This window comes from Notolepis coatsorum (genome assembly GCF_963971535.1).
Source record: "Notolepis coatsorum genome assembly, chromosome: 18".
In the NCBI taxonomy this organism is placed as follows: Eukaryota; Metazoa; Chordata; class Actinopteri; order Aulopiformes; family Paralepididae; genus Notolepis; species Notolepis coatsorum.
Window position 1 is genome coordinate 84,568,929 of NC_140182.1, and position 27,819 is coordinate 84,596,747.

The 27,819-nt window shown below is 44.1% G+C and overlaps 1 protein-coding gene across 1 annotated transcript in view; it reads right to left on the reverse strand.

Moving 5' to 3' along the window:
* immp2l (inner mitochondrial membrane peptidase subunit 2) overlaps nt 1–27,819 on the reverse strand; it is a 503,188-nt gene that overhangs the window by 442,926 nt on the left and 32,443 nt on the right. The window contains exon 2 of the mRNA XM_084335406.1: nt 4,999–5,136. Within this exon, the coding sequence (XP_084191532.1) occupies nt 4,999–5,133 (135 nt within the window). The 5' untranslated portion in view covers nt 5,134–5,136. The remainder of the gene's footprint in view (nt 1–4,998; nt 5,137–27,819) is intronic.

Consider the following 27,819-nt stretch of genomic DNA (forward strand, 5'->3'; position numbering starts at 1 on the left):
CACATGACGTGTTTTGCTATAAGATATGGCTCAATGCCACAGCTCATTGGCCATGATTGTCATGATAAACACCTGCTATTTGATTATAATCATCTGTTGTTTTCGACCAAGATGTCTGCGATTGAATAGCCTATTATGAATAAGTAGCCTACTGTAGTTAGATAACAGTGGTTTAACGTTACTGTAGCGACTATCCTGATGGCCTGGTAGACGCTCGGTTGGGTGCAGGGTTCCTCGTCTTTGACGCGCAATTAGAAAAAACACAATGTCGAGTCGGTGTCACCTGCCGTTGGGTGAAGTTCCCATTTAATTGAAGTATTTAACATAATACATGTGATGAGCCAAACAATAATTTCTGCATAATGCTGTTAATAATACTGAAAACGAGCGAGGGTACGTGCGTGTGTTCGTGCGGGAAAAAACGTGAGATCTCTCCGTCACCCATACCTAGATACTTTAATTGCCATTGCCTACACCTGTGCCTTTATTCAAAACCCATGCGCTCCGCTCTGCCACCCAGTGATGAACTTAATCTACTACACTACAGACTTAACACAAAAACAATCAAATAGCTCCTACAGTTACTTTTCAGAGAACAAAATGTATTACACTGTAGTTTCATTGTACAGTTAGGCTAAATAATTTACGGTAATCACTGTTTTTTGAGGGTTTGTTCATTCATTCGTTGGTTGGTTGCTGTGTGTGTGTACAGTTGTCACAAACAGGTGATTTATGACAAATAGGGAGTCCACACGTGATACTGTAACAATTTAAGTACATGTGTGTTTGCGTTCACTCGATTGCTTCTTCAGTCACACAAATTAAACAGTATGCAATCATTTACAGGTTCAACTGTATGAAGTCAATTGTGAATATGAATATGACTTGTGTAAAGGTTTAAAAAACAAAAACAATAAAAAAATGTTTTACCTGTTTTGACCCTGCCCTGTAAAAAACCGGAATCAAGAATTGTTAACACTTTCAGTGCCCAGCAGGGGGCGCTCATTTAGTGCTTGAATGCCCATATCCACTTCAATGTTAGCATTAATATCGCCTAATCTATGTTTTAAATTATGGCTATGTGTCTAATCTGCCCGTCGCATTATCAATGACCCATTTCCAGTCAACATTGTCGAAGTGGATTGTTTTTTTATCGGTTCATTTCCGTTTGATAGCATTTTGAAAAGCCCTTGTTTTCACGGAAAAAAGAAGAGATGCCATGATAATCGCCCTTTACTGGAATATTCTAGAACGTTGTAATTTTTCGGCCTATTTATGAATCGTTTTCAAATAAACGCTAGATTATCGATAGTATATGTGTACGTGTGCACGCTGGTGCCGCGCGCTGAACATCGATTCTCTCAGTTCCTGATCGCTCTTAGAGTCAAACAGCCATATCACATTATAGGGGAAAAGCTTATATCTCCGTGAAAACGGGTCTGATTATCCTAAGACTGGTCAAATAGATTCCTTACCTGAGATCAGATGGTATCCAAATGGATTATTCCAATTCCTGATCGCCATTCCGAAAATCTATCCTTTTATTGATCCCACGCGTATACTGTAAAAAACATAATCCCCGCTGCTCTGAGGGTCCAGCATGAAGCTGATCGACCCCGGTTACATGAGTGAGAAGTAAAATGTGGAGTCCGGGTTTTTTTTTCTCATTCATTTTCATTGAGTCCAATCCAAAAGGGTGAATTACCATCTGGGAGACAATAGGGGGCGCTTTTTCACACCTGAGCGCCTGGGGTGGCTGATTTACCAACGGTAGACTCGGTTGATGAAATATGAATTCAGATCGCTAATAAAAAAAGAAACAAGAAAAAACTAATATTCTCGTTATGGGCATTCAACCCGTGGGGGGTTAACCCGAGAAAACTCGGGTTGGGCATTCAAAGTGTTAAGAACAAGATAAAAAAATCTGAATCGCTCAAATCCAAACCGGACTGGCCATCGCGAGCACCGGGAGTTTTCCCGGTGGCCTGGCCTGCACATATACAAAAATATATATATATTGTGACGAGCCTGGTGGGGTTCAGACTCGCCACAGTTCAAATACAAACTAATTTGAATGTCCACACAAGAGCAATATCAATCAATAAGAATATTTATTGAATAAGGGCAGAATCCAGTTAGATAGGCAAGAGAATGGTCGTAATACAGTCCGATGGTCAAAAACACAAAACAGGCTCTCGTACAGAAAAAGGGATTGTTCAATACTCAGGGTAGTCGTCCGGTCCAGGGTCAGTACACAAGGGGGTTTCTCAGCCAGTCTAGGGTCCAGTACACAATGAACACCTTCTCGCCTTCACCTCTCCTCTCACTACCTCTCACCTTACACAACTTGGAATATCTCAATCTCTCTCTCTCTATGTCACAACTCCAACCTCACCTCCGCTCAACTTACTTCTGACTAACCTAGTGGCTTTGTAGTGTGTGTGTCTGGGGTGTGTGCACGTGAGATGTGGGTGAACTAATGATACGCAGGTGTGTTCTATCAGTACTAATCAGCTACCTAATTGTCTCTACTCCTTCCGTGGCAATAATATCTCCCATCCTTCACATATCCATGAGAGGGGGGGTGATATCTGCCACAATATATATATTGTGACGAGCCTGGTGTTGTTCAAGCTCGACACGGACCAAAACAGACAATTTCAATGTCCACACAAGCACAATTTCAATAAATAAAGGATATTTATTGTTTATCAGCACAAGTCCAATGGGCAATAGGGTAATCCAAAAACAGTCCAGAGTCAAAACACGTATCAGGCTCTCGAACAAAAGAAAGGATTGTTCAATACTCAGAGTTGTCTTCCGGTCCAGGGTCAGTACACAAGGGGGTTTCTCAGCCAGTCTAGGGTCCAGTACACAATGAACACCTTCTCGCCTTCACCTCTCCTCTCACTACCTCTCACCTCGCACAACTCCGTCAACAACAATCTCTCTCTCAATATCTCGCTCCTACCTCACCTCCTCTCAACTTAACTCTATCTGTCCTTCACTTTCACCATTCACTTTGCATTTGATATATTGATTTCTTTTTTTTATTATAATAATTTAACAATAATTTGTGATGCCATCACAAACACTGGCATTTAAAGGGTACAAATTCAAAAATTCCTGCACCAGAATGCAGGAAATTAAGTCTTTGTAACTAACATTTTCCTGGTGGGGGACCCCCCGCTTAAAAAGTGGCCTGACTGGGGCTATATTTCGCACTATATTTCCTGGTCTAAATGATTTCCCCAGTCAGGCCCTGCCTAGTGGTGGAACAGTTACTTGTTCATTATGCACAAAGTCAGATGTTAATGTACATTAATTAATAAAATACACAAGTTAAATACATGAGGGGGGTTTGTGAGGGGCAGGTCTTCAGCAGTTTGAAAAGCAGGGAGCCTACCTGCAGAAAACCTCCACACACCCTATAAAGCACTAGCGCACCTGTTGAGTTAACTCCTCAGGCTTTCTGCAGTAAATACTATAATGTACAGAGCATTTAGGAATGTGTAGTATTTCATATTTTTAGTAGTCAAAGATCCGGCCTAGTATTTCAATATATTGCAGAGATTAGGTTAGTTGTCTGAACAACTCCATTTCATAAACAAGAAATGGTGTTATAGTTGGAGCATCTCTGTTGACAAATAACTGGGAACTGACTGTGTGTCTGCTTGAGCTTTAAAATCCTAATGACCAATTTCACCATAACAATGGCAGTCATGAACCAGGAAATGTGCCCGTATCCCTGGGTGCTGTCGCTGTGTCCACAAAGACAATCTCCCATAAACCATCTATGCCTGGCACAGCGTCAAAAGTTTGTTTCCTCACAAAATCATCAAGTGTCTCAGTTCTCTTGTACTATGAAACCTGTTCATGTCCACAAACCTGGACTGAGCTGTCTAAGTTCATATGAGTAACATAATGTTAATCTGTTTCAGAGTGAATTTTCCCATAGCTATCATAGCCTTGGCATGATAAGGTAAGATAATACTTGTATTGTCTTTTCTAGAATTTCACAGCAAAATCATCATCACACATATGAATAGGAATGACTATTTAGAGTGAACGTCCACCATAAAACATCATTTACATTGTGCTATTCCAATGATCTCGGACAGTTAAGTCAATATAAACATGGGCATCTGTCTCCCCGGGCTGGAAATCAGAGCTTGATTACAAGGATCTGTTGAAGTTGGCAATGCTGTTTGGGGGCCGTTATGGTCCCTATTTGTAGTGTTTAATTCCATAGTATAAGTATTTATAAATTATAGGCATGTATTGGCAATGGGAGTGGGTTTATTCATTGGGCGCTTATCATTATCATTAGGGTAATTATCAATTATGAAGTATCTTGTGTTTTATTGTAAACAATTAAATAAATAAAAAAGACTTGGATCCGTCATCAAGTAACAATGAATTAGTGGCCGACTTTGTTGGCTCATAGTTATTTAGTCTGAGCTATTACAGTACATCCAAATTATTGGATGTATGATTGCATTACATCTTTAAATGTCGGGTTTAGAGCTGTGAATCAGAAGATGTACTACTGTCATAGTGTCCTAGGAGTTGTTCCACTATTCTCTGGATATATATAACTCCAGGATTTGTCTCTTGATGACATCATCACTAGTGTCTTGTCTCTGGCATTGAGCTTAAAGAGAGACTTTATTCATATTTACAAATCAAAACTGCACTGTTCCATATTGTAGGAAAAACACACAGAATGGAAATTCCATTTCAGTGTGGATTCTCCATTTTAAGGTAATTAGCTGCCTTTTTACTATTATGTACCCTACTACTATGCTACTAAACTTATACTACTACTTATCATGCTAATTATGTCTATACTACTATGCTATACCCCTCCTGCTGCCTTGTTATTCACAATCTGTAAGTCGCTTTGGATAAAAGTGTCAGCTAAATGACTAAATGTAAATATGAGGTCATCGCTTCTGTGAATGTCCAGTGAGATGTGAAGACGGGTGAGCGTCGCACCTGCATGGAAGCTCCCTCCACTCGCGCCACGTAGGCGAAGCGGTCCAGTGCGGTGACCGTGACCGGCACTGCCACGAAGAAGCCACTGACAAACGCCCGGAGATACCTGCGCCCGGCCCACGCCCGCTGAGCCATCACCTGGTGACAGAGAGACACACAAACGGTCACACAGAAGCCTGCTACGTCCATGTGAAAACTGTCAGTAGGGCTGGGAGATGGGGTCCATGTGAAAACTGTCAGTCGGGCTGGGAGATGGGGTCCATGTGAAAACTGTCAGTCGGGCTGGGAGATGGGGTCCATGTGAAAACTGTCAGTAGGGCTGGGAGATGGGGTCCATGTGAAAACTGTCAGTAGGGCTGGGAGATGGGGTCCATGTGAAAACTTGTCAGTAGGGCTGGGAGATGGGGTCCATGTGAAAACTGTCAGTCGGGCTGGGAGATGGGGTCCATGTGAAAACTGTCAGTCGGGCTGGGAGATGGGGTCCATGTGAAAACTGTCAGTCGGGCTGGGAGATGGGGTCCATGTGAAAACTGTCAGTAGGGCTGGGAGATGGGGTCCATGTGAAAACTGTCAGTAGGGCTGGGAGATGGGGGTCCATGTGAAAACTGTCAGTAGGGCTGGGAGACAGAGAGACACAGTCACAATGGAAGCATGCTACGTCCATGTGAAAACTGTCAGTAGGGCTGGGAGATGGGGGTCAAAATATCATATCACTGTATTTGTCTTTGTTTTTCAATGCCATGGCGGTATAACGGTAGTTGACAGTATTTCGTTTTTCACTACAAATTAATGTCATATTTTTTTTTTTATTATTCACTTTTTCTCCCATTTTCTATATTTTTTCCCATCCCAATTTCGTATCATCCAATTCAACCCTCCCCTGTCACTAACGCTGTTTCTTGCCTCCCACAAGCCGGCTGCAATGTGGACTAAGTCATACATAGCACAAGTCCCCTCCGGTACTTGAGGTAACAGCAGTCGCATCTTTTCACCTGCGCAGCTCGATCTCTCAGTGGCGAGGAGTAACGCGTGGGAGGCTCACGCTGCCCCCGACACTTCCTGATTCTACTGCGCAGGCGCACCAACCGACCTGTAGGAGTCGCTGTCCACAACGCCCGATCCCCACCCATCAGTTTCCCACCCCCTAATACGGCCAACGACCAGCTAAACTGAAAGCAATGTGGAGCGCTGGGCTCGAACAGGCAAGCCCAGCGTCTCCGTCATTTGTGGCGAGTGCCTTGCCCACTACGCCACGTAGCCGCCTGATATGTCATCTTTTTATGTCTTTATATTATTTTAGTCCAAATAATCAATTTTCTTCTACTGCTGCAAGGAAAATGTTTCTATTAAATAAATAAATATATAAAAAAATATATAAAAATTATTTGATACGTACATATCATAGACAACGGTATCGTAAAAAAAAAAAAGACCTTCAAATGTAGTATACCTCCTCCAAGCCCTATAGTCATTGGCTATGTGTGTTCTGTCCTTTTATCTTGTCATTAATGCACCGTGGCTCCAATTGTTGACTTCTTGGTCCATTGTCCTCAGAATGGACCCACCTCACCCCTGCCCACTTTGACAACCTAGGATGGCTTAGAGTAGACGACAGAGTACAGCAACTTGCAATGGGCCTGATCTACAAGATTCACTACACGACAAAGGTACCCATGTACATGTCAAAATACTTCCCAAAGGTCAGTGAATACCACGACCACAACACCAGAGGGAGCTCCACAAATCATGTTAAACCCAGATTCGGCTCAAACAAGGGACTAAACACGTTTCGCAATTATGCCACATCAATGTGGAACGCCCTACCCACAGCTGTAAAGGAATGTGAATCACTACCCACTTTCAAAACCACTCTCAAAGAACACCTACGGGAGACTGCAATTCGAAACTGGCCCCTGTAAATGTCCTAACCCAACCCCCTCCAATGTACAGTAAATTACCAAGTATGGTTTTGTCAATATTCCAATGTACAGTTTTGCTTGTACAGTTGTACAGTGTTCCCCACCCACCCCTCCTACCCCCACCCCACCCACCCAACCACCTCCAATGTACAATTCTCTGTACTTTCAATTTAGTAATTTAGTACTTTCTCTGGTCTGCATCCCCTTAACAATTGTATGTATTGAGCTGTACTGTATTGTACCCATTCTGCAATCTGTTGATAAAGTGTTCAATCAATCAATCAATCAACGCGGGGTTGCGTGTGTGTATTATTTTGGTTGTTTCAAGAGTTACTGTATATATATTACACCTAACAAATAAGAGAATCAGAAAGTTCCATTGGAAACTTCACAGGTCTGTTCTACAGAAATTTCTCTTGTATCCATTTTGCTGTACACAAGACAACAGCAGGACGGCGCAGACAAGCGTGAAATGCAGGGAGGTAATGACCAGAGCCAACAACAAAGAGAGCGCTCCAGTGGTTCTATCTCTGGATTTGAGCCAATTCCCGGTTTGGAGATTTGCTTCAGATTGCAACATATCTCCCCCAGTCCCTTTTTAGTTCACAGAATTTCAGATTCATCAAAAAAGCAGATCAGTTTTCCCACCTAATGTTATGTAAATAACATGTGTCATTTGAGATGCCAGTCAAAACAACCTAAAGCAAAACAACAATGGAGGCATGAACGCTCAGGTGTTTCTGGGTAATATTCTGCAAGTGCTTTAATGGTCCTACTCTCTCAGACGCAGTCGATGTTGAACTCGCATAGTCACAATAGAGTGAGTGACTGAGTTGGTGACATTAGCTCAGTACGTTAGCATCCAAAATCCACAAATTCGGCAAAAGAAAATTTGAATAAATTAAAATCCACCAGCTACTTGTGCTAATATTCTGAAGAGCATACAACACGATTACGTAATCAAAAGAGCATCATCCAAACAGACGGAACAGCTTGTTGAAGCCCGTGGCAGAAACAACATCCGGAAAATCCTGGCACATCAAGGCATTTGGTTGTTGCTTCTCATTTATTAGGTATTTCTGTTAGTTTCATGAATTAGGCCTAATTCAACTAATTACTCTCGTTTCCTCTTCTGACCACATAATAGTGTGTGTTTAAAATGTTTTATTATTTTACTTTTTGTAAACTGACTGGAAGCATGCATGGCCTCCACCCAGCATGTTGTAATTTATTTGAAAAATCACCCTTTATTGCTTCTTCTCTTTATCGTTGTGTCAACTTGTCCATTGTGCAAATAAAAAATTCACATAAAAAGAGGTGGATGGAAATCTACCTATTGGAGTTGGCCTGAATGATATTGGGAAAAAAATGTATTGCGATTTTTGGAGTTTGTTGCAGTATATATTGCGATATGACAAAACACAAAGTAGCCTAATATAGATAGGCTGATATAGTGTGTTTGGTCAGTAACATGGGTCTCCTAGTCCCTCAGCTATGTAGTAAACACTAAATAAATGTTCTGGTTCCATCAGGAGAGAAAAGCAAATAATGTGCTTGAAACAAGTACAATAATCTGCCAGTTGCAGTAAGAACATTTGGCTCTGCAAGATTTCTTGAAATAAGTAAAAATATATAGGGTTCTCTCTCCTGATTGGATAAAGTGGGAACAGGATACCCTGTTTACTGCAGGGGAAGGGACTGGGAGACCCGTGTTACCGACCAAACACTATATCAGTGATGGCTGTTGGAATGTAGAGCTATTTAACACTTATGTAAACGTATGTAAAGAAATACCACTTACAGCAAAAATCCTATTTAGACTCTGCCTCACATTGCGTCCTATGCAATGTCACTATTACACTAATGTCACCTGCACACACATTGCAATGACAATGTTGTCGATATGAAGGAATGAGTGAGTGATGAGGAAATTCACTGGGTAATCCAATACCAATGTCAGTAGGGGTGCATGCATCCCTATAGATGTTTCTCTCAAGTTCAGCAGTCTTCTAAGACCCCACATCAGTTCAGTATTAGCTAACCTACACTGGCTTCCGGTAACATTTAGAATTGATTTCAAGGTCCTCCTCCTTGAAAGAGCGAGAGAGAGAGCGAGCGAGTGTCCATGTATTGTATTTATTATTTTTATGTCTTTTAGTCTATTTTCATTCTGATTTAATTACCGGACTGTCATTATTGTTATTATTATTTCTGTTATTGTCCTGTGAGTTATTGTTGATTATTACTGTTACTGTATTTTTTTGTCTTGTTTCGTGTAAAAAAAAAAAAGAGAAAATAAAACATTTGATCAAAAAAAAAATTCCTCCTCCTTATATACAAAGCACTAAATGGAACAGGACCAAGCTACATTGCAAATTCTCTAGTAAACTACAGTATGTGCCTCCTAGAACATTGCGATCATCTACTACTGGTCTATTGAAGGTTCCAAGCCACAGTCTAAGGACAATCAGGGATGCAGCCTTTGCAAACTATGCACCAAAGTTATAGAACACACTACCTATGGACATTAGGGAAGCTAGATCTCTTAATATTTTCAAAAATAAGCTAAAAACTTACCTCTTCACCATAGCCTTCTAATACACTCCGCTGTTCTGTTTCGTAATGGATCTCGCTCAGCGTCACGACTGCACTATACTTCACTCGTGCACGCGCACTGAATACAAAATTCCACAATGTACCTTTACATCCCAACATTCGTCTGGCCACACCCCTATCAGCTTACCTTCATAAGCAGGTGTGTGGTCACCTACTCGCCTCCTTCTTCGCTTTCACCACAAGGAAGTGCCTTCGGTAGATCCCCACTTGACGAGGTTGTTAGTAGAAGAAAGTTGGAAAACAAGAGATACGTTGACATCATATCTTTATTTTCTCTCTCACTATTTTCGAGAAAATACGGCGATATTGTCTTCGTTACTGGAGTGTCTGGAAGATGATGATCATTCTACACCTCCACAGTTTTTTTCGTATTAGGAGCTCACGCCGCTGACATGCTTCCCAACTACAATCCTGCTTGCTGCGGCTGGATGGGGTAAGACCCTCCAGCAACACAGCTGGACTGTAGGACACACCGACTGATGTGAGAAGCGGTGGGTTCCAGGTTGGGCATGTACTGTTTTGATTGCGAGCTCTGGTTGTTGTTGATGCTATGGGGGTTAGCTAACAATTTACGAAACGCCGACCCCAGGCTAAGGTCCTCTGCTCGGCTTAAAACGGTGGTCGGAGGATCTTGGCCTGATGCCCATGATGACTAATCTAGTGGCCCGCGCTAGCTTCTGGTGATCCCAGGATTCTAGAGCGGATGCTTCTCTGTCCCGTGTAGGCCCCATCTTTCATATACAAATGAAAGTTTACCCTAACGAGGAAATGTGGGCATAAGATCTTCTTTATCGAGAGTTCCATGCTCAAAGGGCCCTGTGTGTGTCTGGATCACCATTGAAACTGTGTTCTGACATCTCTTTTTCTTTTCCCCGTTAGGGAAGGGATTGGGACAGCGGCCTGTCTGAATGTAGCTTGTTATGTCATTGTATACAGTTCAGGTGTTGGCTGGTTAGCTTGCGTGCTAGTTATGGCCTACTGCCAGTCAGCTGTTAGCCGCGCAGCTGTTAGCTGCGGCGTTAGCTCGCTGTGTTTACCAGGCTGGTATACGTTAGCTTGTGGCTATCAGCCGATCGGCTGTTAGCTTAATGCTACACTGTTGAACGTTCTGAGACTATAACATGCTTTAAACACTCTGACTACGACGTCATCTTTGACAGAGGATGTTAGTCGAACCTACCGGGAGCCCGGCCGGCGAGGACTGCGTCAACAAGGAGAACCGTAGCGGCGGGGTGGAGCAGCGACGCTGCCCGTGTCGTCAACACAGGATGCTGTGTTTACTATTGGTGCCCTGTTAGCCAGACTGCAGTTCGCGTGGTCTGCGTTCACGGTAGGAAAGGTCCCAACCAGACCTTAAAACGCGTCTTCTTCCTTCCCTTCTAAATGTTTTGTAATAACGATGTTTTCCAAAACGGGTGTTGCTGCAATACATTTAGGATACGACCCGAGTTGTGTGTGAATTGTCTTGTCACTGGTATTAGCTTCTCCATGCAAATCGGGTTTTTTGTTACAGATGTAAAAATGATCTGGTTTGTTGTGTTGAGAAACATCATGTGTGTTCATGTACCGTGTACTCACAACTAAGGGGGTTAAATTAACCTATAAAGCTATGCTCAGTGACATATGAGTGAAGAATGAATTCTTTTCTCAGCCTGTAATGACAATGAACAGTGTGTTCACATATTAACGGGTTTACCTGTTCAACTGGCCGTATTAAGGGTAAGGTAGGAGGGGTGTTCCCCCCGGTTCCCTGGGGACTTCCCCACCCTCCTCTCAGACATGTTGTTTACAATATATTGTGTCACTGTGTTGTGGGATACGATGTAACCCTTAGCTTGGTTGCTGGGGTTGTGCTAAAACCGCTTGAGAAACTATATTTTCCTAAAGAAAAGATTGTTTGGTCACTTTTCGTGTGTGCTTAGCAAGGCCTGTGGCCGATACTAATTGAAAATTGTGTATTCTCTCATTATGAAAAACGGCGTAGAGTGTATTGCCATTTTTTGTGGTGATAAAGGGTTGTGTGTGTCGTGTGATCTACAACTGGGTTAGGTTGGCCACAGAAGCACATGTGTAAGTCTGGTACCGGGGCTCTTAAGGGGGCCCTCTCTATTCTGTGTTTTTTCCTTAGTAAAAATCAGATAGCAGGTTAGCACATGAGCTGTGTGAAGCTGTTAGACACTTCATGTAGCTGACTGTGACTGTGTCATGCTCTTTTTTGTCATTACATCGTATCATGGGTGTGGGGTCGTAAAGGGGTGAACTGGTAATCCTTTCCTCCCCTTTTGATGGGCAGGGGTTACAACCTCCTGTCCTTCAAGGTTCCTGTCACGTTGCTGTTCGGCACGTTACAGGGTAAGAGGGGGGGGGGGGGGGGGGGTTCCTGGTCCCACGCCCTGGAATATTGGGCGTGTGCACCGCAGAAATTCCCCCGCCATAGAGTACGTCACTGTGCGCGTCTCTGTTGGTAAGACTTCCGTGAGCTGTTCAGGTCCATATGATGGATCTGTTTCAGGGAGTGGTCAGGGCTCCTCCTCACGAAGCTCCTACTCAGGCCTTCTGTGAGTTAGGACTCTCCTTCCCTGTGAGGGAGCCTCCTCAGAGTTCAGAGCCTCCTCCTCAGATTGTCAAGGTGAGTAGAACTTCAAAAAGGAGTCCTGCTCTATTGTGTGTGTATTCGATTCAATTCGATTATTGAGTGTGTATTGGTTCAGTGCCTCCTCCTCGGAGAGCCCTAACCCAAAATATTACATGGCTCAATGTTGCAATATATTCTTTTCAATCTATACAGCTCGTGTGGGAAGTCTCTCTGGGGATTTCCGTCTCCTCCCTATGGGAGGGTGGTGGGATGTAAAAATGTAAAAAAAATTACCCTCAGCGTCGTCACGAGGGATTCATGTCAGTCTGTGTTCTTTTTTTTTTGAATAAAAAGAGGAAGGTACATGAAGCACGACGGCTCCGTGTTGTTCTCCCAGGCGACTTGGAGGAACAATGTTTGGTGTCTTGCTAGACTATCCATTGATGTGTTTGGGTCTCGACGCATACATAGTGCTGGCTCAGGTGTGTTTCTGTGACAGAATCACACAGGGGCTAAGTGCGCCTTGGTTGCTTGTTAAAACAGCGTTTTTATAGGGCAACTGGGATGGAGTTTTGTCTCTTCCGAGCGCCAGTTTACTAGGTTGTCTCGATGAATTCTCGTTCATATCTGGGGGATGTTAACGGAATAGATCTGAACATAGGTAGAGGGGTCTCACGCCCTTGGGGTGGGCCACTGAGCACGGTCTAAATGGGGACCGTCTGGGTGGCGCCCTCTTTTCATGTTTTAGATCGAGACGCATACCTCCCCCCTCTCCTGGAGTGGGCATGTCGGCGTGGTTAGGACACGGGACTGGTCTGGTCACGCTGGTCCAGGTCACTTAACCCGTTGTCCGCCGGGGATGCAGATCTGCTGTTCTGGTACCCTGAGGGACTTGTGTTTTTTTCGGGGGGGAAAATGCCGGGTCGGTCCGGGTGTCACAGGGTTAGGCGTTATGGAGACCCTTTGTTGGGTACATGTTGTACTCTGCACTATCGTAATGGCTTACGGCCATGCCAACCTGTACACGCCCGATCTCGTTCGATCTCGGACGCTACGCAGGTTCGGTCCTGGTTAGTACTTGGTTGGGAGACCGCCTGGGAATACCAAGTGCGGTGTGCTTAGGGCTGGTTCTCCATTCTTTTCGCTCCTCTCACGCGTGGCGAAGAGGGGGCTGTTGGGGTGGTCTTGGACCTCCTCTGGTAACCCTGTGCTTCCCGTGCCGCCGGGCCCGGTCCGAAGTAAAGTTTCGTTGATACCGTAGGCCTGGGATAACCCTTTTTTGAAAACTGAAACACTTGTACTGCGGTATAGCCAGTGTATGCCCGCAGGTGTGTTTGAGTTTTTTCTTGAGGGGTTATAGGAACAACCACCGCATATGGTAACGACAGGGTGGTTGGTTCCCTGGTGTGTTGGAGCAGAGTCAACTCCCGGGTTACCCGGTTGAGTGTGCCCCTGCACGTTCATGACGTCTGCCAATCATGTCAGCCTTCTCTGCCTCAACCCCTCTGGGTGGGTTTTTTTTAATCGAGGATTTGTCATGGTGATCAACAATGCCAGCATACGCCCCTTCCGCCGGGGCGGCTGTTTTCAGCTGACTCCTTTGGCGCCTGTCTCGTCCGCAGTGCTCCAGGCTCAGGTTACAGCCTGTTGCCTGGTTTCCCCGGTGCGCTGCCTGCTTCCGTTGGTTAACCTTTTTTGTGTGCTTACGGCCATGCTGACTGCCTGTTCTGCAGGGTCAGTGTGCCAGGCGGTGTGCTATTGGGGGGAAAGGGCCCGCTCTTGGAGGGGCCTTATCCGAATACGCTGGCGATGTGGGGGGCGGTGTCACTAAGTGACCACCTGGTGGGGTCTTGATGCCTGGCGTCATTGACCTCTCCGGGCCCCCGTTTTCCAGGGGATCCAGTCCCTTCAGTGGGTCTGGGTCTTCCTTCGCGCTCCGCTGCTACGGCCTTGCCACGGGGTTGGGTTTGCTCTTGACCCCGTAATTCTGGGGGCAGTAACGAGGTTGTTCCTTCCGTTCGTTCCCGGGTGGCATGCGGGTTGTGCGTGTGTGTAGTCGTGGGGTCAAGCCACGGTCTGCTCACCCTGTGCGTTGAGTTGCTTGAGTGCCTCTTCGCACGGTCGGATCCGTCTCCCTCCCGTAAGCCTCCAATAGGGAGGGTATCCTCCATTAGGGAGGGTCGGGGGGGCTCGGTCCTCCCCGATCTGATGGTTGTGGGGGGCCTCAGCGGGGTACATTTGTCGGGCTATGGCTCTCGCTCAGCCTCCCTTGTGCAGTCGTGACGCTGAGCGAGATCCATTACGAAACAGAACGATAGGTTATAACTATATCCGAGTTCTGTGAGTAATGGTGACGCTCAGCGTCAGGCGCCGCTGTGGCCCTTGATCTCACCTTGTGGTGAAAGCTTGGGAAGGAGGCGAGTAGGTGACCATAGGGCTGGGCGATATGACCAAAAACGTTATCGCGATACAATTATACAATTATTTTAATATAATTCGATATCGATAATTATCGTCGATATAATGTCTGTCAAGTTTAATTAACTTCTTATGCTGCTGCGAATGTCTCGAGTCGAGTTGATGTCGTCATCAGTCCGCGCGCGTTAGCAGTTAGCCGACAAGCGGAGTATCTCATGACAATTTAATAAATATGACACTAAAATACTCTCTTCCGCCACAATATATTGAAACGACGTCCACTGTATACCCCACACTACTATAAACGTGGCCTCAGAATTCACGCCACACACATACTCGGCACGTAAATATATAAAACCGCGCCGTGCAAGCTAGTTATCCTAGCCAGCCTGTTGTTTCTAAGCGAATGTCTCGAGTCGAGTTGATGTCGTCATCAGTCCGCGCACGTTAGCAGTTAGCCGACAAGCGGAGTATCTCATGACAATTTAATAAATATTACCCTAAAATACTCTCTTCCGCCCCAATATATTGAAACGACGTCCACTGTATACCCCACACTACTATAAACGTGGCCTCAGAATTCACTCCACACACATACTCGGCACGTAAATATATAAAATAGTGCCGTGCAAGCTAGTTATCCTAGCCAGCCTCTTGTTTCTAAGCGGTGTATTCCATGACAATGTACTAAATATTACACTAAAACACTCTCTTCCGCCCCAATATATTAAAACGACGTCCACTGTATACCCCACACTACTATAAACGTGGCCTCAGAATTCACTCCACACACATACTCGGCACGTAAATATATAAAATAGTGCCGTGCAAGCTAGTTATCCTAGCCAGCCTTGTTTACTACTAGAGTCCTATCTCTCTACCCAGAGGTGCACCGCGGGTCTCCTTCACTGTCGGCCATCTCCTTCACTGATTGGTTGTTAGTGCGTGTGTTCATATCCAAGCTTGGAAAATCGATATATCGAAACTTTGCGACCACGTTTCATGTTTATTTCGAGGAAATAATTTATCGCGATAGTTATCGTTATCGTTTTATCGCCCAGCCCTAGGTGACCACACACCTGCTTATGAAGGTAAGCTGAGAGGGGTGTGGCCAGACGAATGTTGGGATGTAAAGGTACATTGTGGAATTTTGTATTCAGTGCGCGTGCACGAGTGAAGTATAGTGCAGTCGTGACGCTGAGCGTCACCATTACTCACAGAACTTGGTTATAGTTATAACCTATCGTTGATTGTACTGTAGCACTATTTTACTCTGTCCATTCTATTGCATAATTTTACTATCTATTCTATTCTACTATTTTATTGCACTGTATTATTTTACTCTGTCTATTACTTTTTATTACAGGTTCAAAACTGTCAGGTATTAAACTGTGTGGGTATCAAACAAGAGACTGTCAGGCTTTAAAACTGTGTAGGACCCAGGCCCTGCACCCTGAGAGAGGGAACTGCGCCTTGAGAGGGAGGTTTGCCCTGAGTGGGAGGTTCGAAGGGTCAAAGTGGGTATAAAACAGGAGGGAAGACTGTCAAGTTTTAAACTGTGGATACCAAACAGAGAAGGTAAAGACGACTTTGAACTGTTGAACAGTAATCCAGAACTATTTTATTGCACTGTAAAAAATATATATATCTGTTCTATTCTACAATTTTATTGCACTGCATTATTGCACTATTTTACTCTATTTCATCTTACTCTTTTTATTATTGTCTATTTAAAACTGAATCAAACTATAAACAAGGTGGCCTGTTGGGATGTTAGATCCTAATGTGAAAAACTGTGATATTTTATGTCTGCACTTTGTGTTCATTTTATGCCTGTCTTTTTTCTGTTGTGAAGCACTTTGAGCTACAGTTTCTGTATGAAAGGTGCTATACAAATAAAGTTTATTATTATTATTATTATTATTATTATTATTACAACACTATGCAGCTGATGTAGCCTGCTAGCCTGAGCCTAGACTTCATCCATCAGAGAAGATGTGTGGACCTCGGGCGGCACGGTGGCACAGTGGTTAGCACTAACAACAAGAAGCCAGGTCGTGGGTTCAAACCCCAGGGGGCTTTTCCGTGTTTGCATGTTTTGCAAGTTTGCATGTTCTTCCCGTGGTTGAGTGGCTTTCCTCCGGGTACTCCGGTTTCCTCCCACACCAAAAGACGCGCATGCTAGGTATATCCTGCCGTTGCCCTTGACCGAGGTACTGACATTGCAGCTGGAGTTGGTCCCAGGGTACCACACTGCTCACTGCTCACTGCTCACTGCTCACTGCTCACTGCTCCTAAATAATAGGACGGGTCAAATACAGAGGACGAACTTCCCCAGGGGGATTAATAATAATTAATAATAATAATACATCAAATTTGTATAGCGCTTTTCCGAATGCTCAAAGAGACTTTACAGAACAAAACAAACAATAGTTTTAGTAGAGAAAATATATATTTTTTAAATTATATAAAAAGGTGAGAGGAAGGAATTCAAGGCTTGAGGGCAAGGGTAAAAAGGTGGGTTTTGAGGGCTTTTTTAAATGATGAGACAGTGTCTGCATGACGGATATGGTTGGAAAGGGTGTTCCAGAGGGTGGGGGCAGCTGTAGCAAAGGCCCTGTCGCCCCAGGTCCGGAGATTAGTCCTGATGGGTTGGAGGAGGTTAGCATCTGCGGACCTGAGGCAGCGGGTAGGCGTGTAGTGGAGAAGGTCAGAGAGGTAGGAGGGGGCCAGGTTGTTGAGGGCTTTGAAGGTGATGAGTATCATTTTGAACTGAATCCTGTACATGATGGGGAGCCAGTGGAGATCGTGGAGGATGGGAGTGATGTGGTTGGAGTGGCGAGTGGAGGTGAGCATGCGAGCAGCAGAGTTTTGGACGTATTGTAGTTTATTGAGGATTTTGGTGGATACATACATTACCTTAACTCAATCAGTGCCAGCTATTAGACGGGCCCGTCATAGCAATGCCACGCTTTAAAAGATAGGAGTGTGTCACCTTGTTTGTAGAGCTATAACTATATTCTATATTATAGCTATGTATCCAATGTCATTGTCAATTGACAGTATGAACCTTCCCTTCAATATGCCATAAAGAAAAACAAATGTCATCAATACGTTCCCGTTTTATATCGGAATAGTCTGGGATCATTCCTGCAAGGCTAGTTATAAGGCGCTAAGCTAATAGCGTTAAATCGATTGGCGTTTCGGCCCTACACAAGCTAGAGTTAAAAATTCTAATGCATTTGATCGGTATTATGTTCCACCATGAATGCATGAAAGGGGGGGGGCAGAGGAAGTAGTTTCTGATTATTGATTACCAGTAACGACATTAGTATTGAATGCTAAAACGCTAATCAGCTGGATCGGTATGAAAACATTGCACAATCAAGCCAGAATTTACGTCAGATAGTCCTTACCTGTGGCCAGGAGTATTCCAAAAATAATATTCCAATTGTTTGAAATTGCCATCTGGTACATCCAATGTCGATTAGGGCCACGGCATAATCAATCACAGCATATGCATCGGATGTCCCGTAGACATTTGGATGCGACCGATTGAACCTATAGCCTTGCCGTCTGGTAAAAATCTGTGCCCGGAGACCTTACAGTGTAACACAAGGGTCTGGAACAGGGTTTACTGCAGCTCGATACCGCCACCTGGGAGAATCTGGCCGGTACTGCACCCTCAGCGTCCACATACGGGTCCCTGGCATTAACACTTTCACTGCCACACACGAGATATCTCGGGTTTCCAATAGTTATGTTGAAAGCCACTCACGAGATTTCTCTGAATTATTTTTATTTTTTTTGCGATCTGAAATCATATTGCATCACGCGAGCCTACCCGAGTATACCCGAGCACCGCCGGCGATCAGATGTGGAAAAAAGCGCCCCCTATCGTCTCCCAGATGACATAAGGGATTTTGGAATGGACTCAATGAAAATGGATGGGGAAAAAAATCCTGTACTCCACATTTTCCAGTCCACTGATGCAGCCGGGGTTACCACTAGGGATGGGTACCGAATTCGGTACCTTTGAGGTACCGAACCGAAACACGTCGGTACTACCGAGTATCGAATCAAGTGAGATACCGATTTTTTTTTTTACTTTTTCTTTTTTTTTTTACTTTTTTTTTCTTCATGTCAACGTTCACACGCACAATATATGCTTACCTAGGATTTGACTTGATTCAACAACAAAGCAGTCGGAGCAATGACAAGCCGAAAACTGTCGAAATTGTAGTTATTTGAAATTTCTTGAGACTAAAGTACCGAAAAAAGGTACCGTTGGGTACCGGTAGCGATTCACAGGTACCGGTACCGGTATCGGTTCAAATGTGAAAGGTACAGTACCCATCCCTAGTTACCACAGTTCATTCTGGAGCCTCTCAGCCCCGCGGAATCATGTACTGTGCTGTACACACGTTGGATCCATATACTTATCGATTTTTTAGAATGGTGATCAGGAATTGGAATATACCAGTTGGATACCATCTGATGTCAGGTAAGGAATCTATGTTATCAGTGTTAGGATAATCAGACTAATTTTGATGAAGATATAGGCTATTTTGTGAAATGGGCTCTTTCGGTTTCACTGTAAAAGTCCAAGAGGAAATGAACACGGTGATTATCCGTGCGCGGCTCGAATGTGCTTGCGTGCACGTATAATATTGATCATCTAGCGTTTATTTGAAAACGATTCATAAATAGGCAGACGAATTATCAACGTTCTGGAATATTCCAGTAAAAGACGATTATCATAAAATGGTCTAGAATGAACTGTTTTTTACCTCAAAACGAGTGCTTTTCAAAATGCTCTCAAACGGAAATGAAGCGATAAAAAACCAATCTGCCTTGACAGCACTGACTGGAAAAGGATTCTTTGATAAGCGACGGGCAGATTAGACACATAGCCATAATTTAAAACATAGATTAGGTGATATTAAGCGTAACATTGGCGCCGATGGTGGCATTGAAGCGATACCTCTGCAGGGCTGTACACTGCGATGATATGGTCGCAAATTGCCCCCTAATTTGGTCCGTGAGAGTTTAAAATAATATCTGGGGGCAAGCTTGCGAGTGGTGATTTCAACCCTTCATTCGCATTTCACTCCTAAATTAATCCATACAAATTGTAGTAGTTTCAAGTTCAAGTTTCAAGTTTCTTTAATAGTTGTCATACAGAAGTACAGAATACTTTCATACAAAATGCTTCTTACTGTTACGCTCCAGAGACTGTGCTAGACAAGTTAGTATCAAATAACATAGTATAGCATGTAAATTAGAAGTAGAAAATGAGGTCACAGTGTTCAGTATAGACATATGTACAATGTTCGATGCAGAATAGACGTAACTGAGTTATCATATAATATACAATACTATGCAGTGTACTAATGTACAATATTATATAGTGCAAAGCAGAAATGCAGAAATGGGATGAGGTACAATTTAGGTACAATTTACAGTAAGGTGTACGAGTTGTAGTGCAATCCTTCATCAATAAATATAAAGTGTGGGGAGTGGGTGCTACAGTGTGTTTGTTTAAAGTGAGTGTGTGCTATAAAGTGTGGGGAGTGGGTGCTACAGTGTGTTTGTTTAAAGTGAGTGTGTGCGTGTGGATGTGTGTGCTATGTGCGTTTGATGGTTGTTGTTGTGTGGTGTTCATTGTTCGTTAAGCAGCCTGATGGCCTGGGGATAGAAGCTTCTTCTGAGTCTTTCTGTGCTCGCCTTGAGACTCCGGTATCGCTTGCCTGACCGCAGCAGTTCAAAGAGGCAGTTGTTCGGGTGGCTCGAGTCCTTAATAATTCTCTTAGCCTTCCACCTGCACCGCTTGTTGTAAATGTTCTGGAGGGTGGGGAGCCCCCCTCCGATTGTGCGTTCGGCTGAACGTGTCACTCTTTGTAGTCTGCTTCGGTCTTGTGCAGTGCTATTCCCAAACCAGGAGGTGATGTTGCCAGTCAGGATGCTCTCTATTGTACATGAGTAGAAGTTCTTAAGGATCTTCTGACTGACTTGGAACTTCCTTAGGCGCCTGAGGAAGTAGAGGCGTTGTCGTGCCTTCTTCACAACACTGTCAATGTGTGTGGTCCATGTCAAGTCCTCGGATATGTAGGCTCCGAGGTACTTAAAGCTGTTGACTCTCTCAACCGGTGCCCCGTCGATGCTGAGGGGGCTGTAGTCCTTGACCCCCGACCTCCTGAAGTCCACAATATTCTCCTTTGTTTTGCTGACGTTCAGGGAGAGGCTGTTTTCCTGGCACCATCCCGCCAACACCTTGACCTCTTCCAGGTAGGCCCTCTCGTCGTTGGCAGAGATCAGGCCCACCACCACTGTGTCGTCGGCAAATTTGATGATTGTGTTGCTACTCCGCTGAGCCACACAGTCGTGTGTGTACAGGGAGTAGAGGAGGGGACTCAGAACACAGCCCTGGGGGGCCCCTATGTTGAGGGTGATGGATGAGGAGGTGCAGTTGCCTGCTCTCACCACCTGGGGTCTGCCCGTCAGGAAGTCCAAGACCCACTGGCAGAGGTCATAGTTCAAGCCCTGAGCTTGGCTATGAGTTTGGAGGGGACTATGGTATTGAATGCCGAGCTGTAGTCGATGAATAGCATTCTCACATAGTTCCCCTTCCTCTTGTCCAGGTGTGATGCTGCTGTGTGCAGCACATGGGCTATGGCGTCCTCCGTGGACCTGTTGGGGCGGTATGCAAATTGCAGGGGGTCCATGTTGATGGGGAGGGAGGAGCAGATGTAGCCCTTTACTAGCTTCTCAAAGCACTTCATGGCTATGGAGGTGAGAGCTACAGGGCGGTAGTCGTTGAGGCAAGCAGGCTTGGGTTTTTTGGGTACAGGGATAATAGTGGACTTCTTCAGGCAGGTGGGGATGACAGCCTGTTCTAAGGACAGGTTAAATATGTCAGTGAATACCGGGACCAGTTGGTCGGCACAGACTTTTAGGACGCGGCCGGGGATGCCGTCCGGTCCTGCTGCCTTCCTGATATTCACTTTTTTTAAAGGTCCGCCTCACCTCATGCTCTGTTACCCTGAACACTGAGTCTCCATCAGCAGCAGACCCCCCCCCCCCATTGCCGTGGCTTGTGGGCTGGTGTTGTTATTACCAGCATCAAACCTCGCATAGAAGGTATTGAGGTCATTTGCTAAGGAGATGTCACTGTTCAGTTTGAGGGAGGTGCCTTTGTAGTCTGTCATCGTTTTGAGCCCCTGCCACATAGCTCTGGAGTCAGCCTGTTCAAACTGGAGTTCAATTTTATCTCTGTAGCGCCGTTTGGCCTCTGTCACTGTCCTCCTTACGTTGTATCGCGCCACCTTGTGGTCATTCATGTTGCCTGCCACCAGGCCGTCGTTGTATGCTTTGGTGCGCGCTTTCAGAGCTTCACGGACGGATTTGTCTACCCAGGGTTTTTGATTTGGGTAAACTCTAATTGTGGTAGTGGGGATTGTTTCTTCCACCAAAGTACGAACATAGTCCAGCACTGTCTCCGTGTAGACATTAATGTTATCTGTGTCGCGGAACACGCTCCAGTCTGTGCACTCAAACGCAGCCTGGAGCGTCTCCTCTGACGTCACATCCCATTTCTGCACCTCTCGCGAGACTACAGGAGTGCTCTTGATTCTCTGTTTGTACTTTGGTGAAAGGAAAATGGCCGCGTGATCAGACTTACCAAAGCCACTAGCAGAATGAGCCTTGTAGCCACCCTTGAATTGCGAGTAACAGTGATCTAAAATGTTACCGCCTCTGGTGTTACAAGTCACATGCTGATAGAAGTCAGGCAAAACCTTTCTCAGATTGGCGCTATTGAAATCACCCACTACCACAATGGCCGCGTTAACGTTCGCGGCTTGGAGTTTGTTTACCTCATCGTGAAGTCTGGAGAGCGCGACACTATCGCTGGCTTGCGGTGGAATGTACACTCCTACAAGGATGATCGCCGTTAACTCTCTCGGAAGGAAGAAAGGACGACACTTGATTGTTATATATAGTAAATATATAGTAAAACATTAGCCTACAACCAGGGCTGTACAGTGCAATATAATGTTGCGGTTGTAATTTCATTAGACAGACCAGCGCGGACCTTTAATAACATGCAATTTAATTGACACGAGCAATGAGCTAACGGTAGCTGCTAACCAAGGTATCCATTAGGATTATGCTAAGCTAACTAGCGATCTCTGCTAACCCTGGAAAACGGTCAAAGCGGACTCCACAAGACTAGTTCCATTCGTGAGGAAAGGGGGTGGGTTATATTGACAACGCTTGACAACAGAAGTTTAAACATAACTTCATATTTATTGGTTATTCATTTCTGTATATCATTCAATTTCCATCTCCGTGTGTCTCCATCTCCATCTCTTCCTGTTTACATTCGAGTGTGACGTCATCACCTACGGCAGCTTAGACGATCAAAACGCGAACCTAGAACAAAACCCGAAGGGGGGGGCTGGCTCTCTTGTTCATTCTCGCCCCCTCTCTCTCTCTCTCTCTCTCTCTCTCTCGCTCGCTCTCTCTCTACATTCAATGATTTAAAGTAGCCAAATGTTACACACAGTATAAATACTAACTGGATAGTTGATGATATAAACATTTAATTTCATTATCTGAAATATTCTAAAATCATTAAGTCTGTGTGATTATTATTTTCTCACAGTAGTGTGTGTGTATATATTAGAGCTGGGCCGTTAACGGCGTTAACGTGCTGCGTTAACGCTATACTAGTATCGCGCGATAATATAATTAACGCATTAATCTAAAAAAAAAAAAAAATGTTACCTTTATTTACCCAGGGTAGGTTCGCTGAGCACAGATGCTCTTTTTCAGGAACGCCCTGCTTCACATTCACACAGTTCCATTCACACCTGGGAGCTGCCCAGTACAACCACAGTTGACACCATTGGCCACTGAGCAACTCCACTGGAGCAGTTGAATGATTCTTTCTGTTTTGCTCCTGAGAGTGCTAGATACTGTACTGTACTGGTAATATTATTTATTTGTGTTAACTCCTGAATAAAACAACTTATTAAACACAAGTACATCTTATTGAACATTATTTTGATATTTCATTACCAATTATCATAGCAAAACAGCTTTTTCAAACAGTCTGTAATGCATTTTGGAAACAGGAGATGGGCTCATGGTGTAATGGGCCACCTGGCCTGAGAAACATAAGGAGGAAAGAAAAAGTAAGGACTTACTTCTGGTCATTATTTGGGTAGAACACACATATTTTGAATGCCTTCGGCAGGTTTTTTTTTTTTTTTTTTAGCCATTTTAATCTAGATTAATCTAGATTAAATCCAGGATTGCAGATAGATTAATCTAGATTAAAAACATTAATCTATGCCCACCTCTAGTATATATATATATATATATATATATATATATATATATATATATATATATATATATATATATATATATATATATATATATATATATATATGTGCGTGTTTGGCTAAAGTGGATAGAAAACACAGTACTGTGTAAAAGGCACCCAAGAGTTTTTATATAAATTGTCTTAGATGTAAATAATTTTTTTTATTAGTGTGTCAGTAGACTACTCTTAGTACATTTTCATTAAATTATTTTTTAGAGCATCTTCATGGTTTAATAATGCAAACATATGTTGCAGGGACTTATTATAATCATCATATTGGCGTGACTGTATGCATCAAAGGGTTAAATCAAGCATTTTTAAGTGCTTTAGAGGAAATGTCAAAATATTGCGATATCATTTAGAGGCCATATCGCCCAGCCCTACTATAATGGTAAAATTGTTATTTAAAAATGTGCCCCTAAAAAATATTCTTTGCCCCTAAATTTCTCATTTAGGGGCAAGTGTGCCCCTAGTGAAAAAGCTTAGCGTACAGCCCTGCTCTGGCGCCACCTCGTGGCATTCAAAGTGTTAAATAGGATATTAAAATCGAAATTTTTTTTAAATGAACCAAACATGTAATATTACGTGGTCTGGCACCCAGCGGTTGGCGGGCAATCACGTAATATTACGTGGGTGGCACTGATTGAGTTAATAAAAGGTTCAATTTAAGACCAAGTTGTTGTCTTTGTTTGTTTTTTCTTTCTGTCCGTCTTTTATTTATTTCTTTGTACTTTTTCCTTCACGTTCCATCTAGCTAGAGAATCTGCTTAATACTGTATCAGACCGGGAAGAGAACGGGCCAACAAGAGGACAGAACCACAGACCTGCAGCGCCATGTTCTGCCTCCGAGCCCAGTCAGCCTGATGTAATAAAATGAATTAAAAGGCCAAGCACAGAGCAGGTGGAGTCAACCTGCATATCTCTCTCTCCCCAACAGCTTCCTCAAACAAATAGAAGGTTTTCCTGGCCCCTGTATATTCTACGTCCTATTAAACACAGCAATCTCCTCTCCAAACCTCACCACAGGGTCTTGTACGACATCAGTTACTATGTGCTGGAGGGGGAAGCACTACAGCATCCAAGCAGAAAATCCATTCTAGCAGAACCATCCATCCTGACATGAACATACTGCCATTACTGTTCCATATAGCCTGGTACTCTATTAGGAAAACAGTACGAGAGGACTGAGAGCGAGGACGAGAGGAGCGAGGAGGGAAGAGGAGTAAGTGGGGGTGAGAGTCACCAAGAGGCTCCACGGTACCATGTTATCACCATACTAGAGCCACGATATTATCATTTATAACTAATTGCAATTTATTAATTTATGTCCCCAATGAAACACTTTGTTAACATCCGCAATAAAAATATATCCGTTTTATCTAATAAGATGTGGTTTTCAGTCATTCCAATAATTGTATTGCAGTAAAATGGGATTGTCAAGCAAAAAATGTATTAATGAATAAATAAATACAAAAGATATTGATACTGTATCGATATAATATCGGCATGCAAAATATCACGATATATTGTTTTATCGATTTATTTCCCCACTCCTAAAGTGCAGGATGGGAGGGAGGCGTCTATGCTTTTACCAAGCGGTTTGTGTTTCCGCGTTCCCGTTTTGCGCTCTGATTGGCCACGCACGTTTCTGGTCATGTGACATGTGCGCCCAATCGCATGACGAGCAGTGTCTTAGCCCATTTCCGCGTCAAACAGCCTGCAAACGACCTAATGCCTAGTTTATCACTGGTTAAGCTTAGGCGACTCTTTCGCAGTTGGTTAAGGTTAGAGTTTGGAATCAGGGCTGGCGTTCTATCGCCATGCTCTAATACAAACTCCAACCTTAACCAACTTCGAAAGAGCGCCTAAGCTTAACCGTCCAAAGTACTTGCCGTCACACGATTGGGCGCACATGTCACATGACCAGAAACGTCAGTGGCCAATCGGAGCACAAAACAGGAACGCGGAAAAACGAAGCGTTTGGTAAAAGCAATCAGGCGGGAGGGAGGGCTTCAAGGTTTACTCCAATAAAAACGCAAAAATGCTGAGTTGCATCTTGCATTCAATGTCTAATGACAAGCTCTCCTCTGTGTCTATTTAAACTAGAGAACTCTTGATGCATGTTCCCCTATTCATCAACAACTATTGTAACTTGAGTCTTCAGTGCAACCACACCACACATCTCAGTTACCCCCAACCATGTACCTGGAGTCTTCAGTGCAACCACACCACACATCCCAGTTACCCCCAACCAACCATGTAACTGGAGTCTTCAGTGCAACCACACCACACATCCCAGTTACCCCCAACCAACCATGTAACTGGAGTCTTCAGCACAACCACACCACACATCCCAGTTACCACCAACCAACCATGTAACTGGAGTCTTCAGTGCAACCACACCACACATCCCAGTTACCCCCAACCATGTAACTGGAGTCTTCAGTGCAACCACAGTACCACACCACACATCCCATTTAACCCCAACCATGTACCTGGGCAACGTAGATAACACAAAGTGAAAGACACTATAATGTTTCATATGATGTACGGTTTGGAAACGTTTCCTCAGTAGAACAAAATGAAGACACATCTGATTATAGTGTGAGCTTTGGAAAAGGACATAACAGGGTAAAGGACATAATATGTTAGGGTTAAGGTAAGAGTTATGCTTATAAACAACCTTTTATGTGGAAGATTATGACAAGGTCCAGTATTGCTGATAGGCCAAGTTCACCAGGGAGAAAGAAAAAGACCAACACCTCAGTATTTGCCGCCATTGGCCTGGAACATGGTCTCTCTTGTAAAGCTGCCAGGGAGGGTTGTTATGTATTATCTGTATCAATAGCGCACTGGGCGCCTTAGCGTGGCATTGTTTACTGCGATGTGACAACTGCACTCAAGCACATTAAAGTGAGTTCGACTGGGGGGGGGGGGGTGGGGGGGGGAGTCTTTATCAGGGCTGAAGAAAACGCATTAATATCGCAGACACAGTGACAAGCGAGTTAATGCGCCACATCTCTCTCTCAGCATTTGTATTCATGCCAATGCCCAATATGCAGAGGCGAGCTCTGTAAAACAAGCTGTGGCAATAATACTAGACAGGTTATCATAAACCAGCACTTATTTGATGTTATTATTATACAACGCCACCCAAAGATCGAGTGCCCCGAGATTCAATATCAGAATTGCACAAGAGAGAAGACCGGACTCCCATGGCTTACTTACGAGTTAATCTCTTGCCTAGGCATAAGGGTGGAGTTAGGCTCTTTGCATCTAAAAACGGTTTCTCCAGGGGTTTGATTTGATATAATACTTGTTCTATGACGTTAATGGATTGCTCAGCACCTGTTCTGCACTGTACTTCACTTCGTGCACTGAATAAAAAATTCCACCATGTACCTTTACATCCCAACATCCGTCTGACCACACCCCCTTCTGCTTACCTTCATAAGCAGGTGTGTGGTCACCTACTCGCCTCCTTCTTCACTTTCACCACAAGGAAGTGCCTTCGGTAGATCCCCACTTGACGAGGTTGTTAGTAGAAGAAAGTTGGAAAACAAGAGATACGTTGACATCATATCTTTATTTTCTCTCTCACTATTTTCGAGAAAATACGGCGATATTGTCTTCGTTACTGGAGTGTCTGGAAGATGATGATCATTCTAAACCTCCACCGTTTTTTTTCGTATTAGGGGCTCGCGTCGCTAATATACTCCCCAAACTGCAGTCCTCCTTTGCTGCGGCTGGATGGGTTTGACCCTCCTGCTATGCAGCTGGACTGTGGAAGTCTGTTGTGAGGGACTGATTGGTTTTCAAGCCTGGGTGAGTAATGTTTGCTTGCGAGCACCACTTGTCTGTTAGTGCTATGGGGGCTAGCTGACAATTTTTACAAAAGCCGG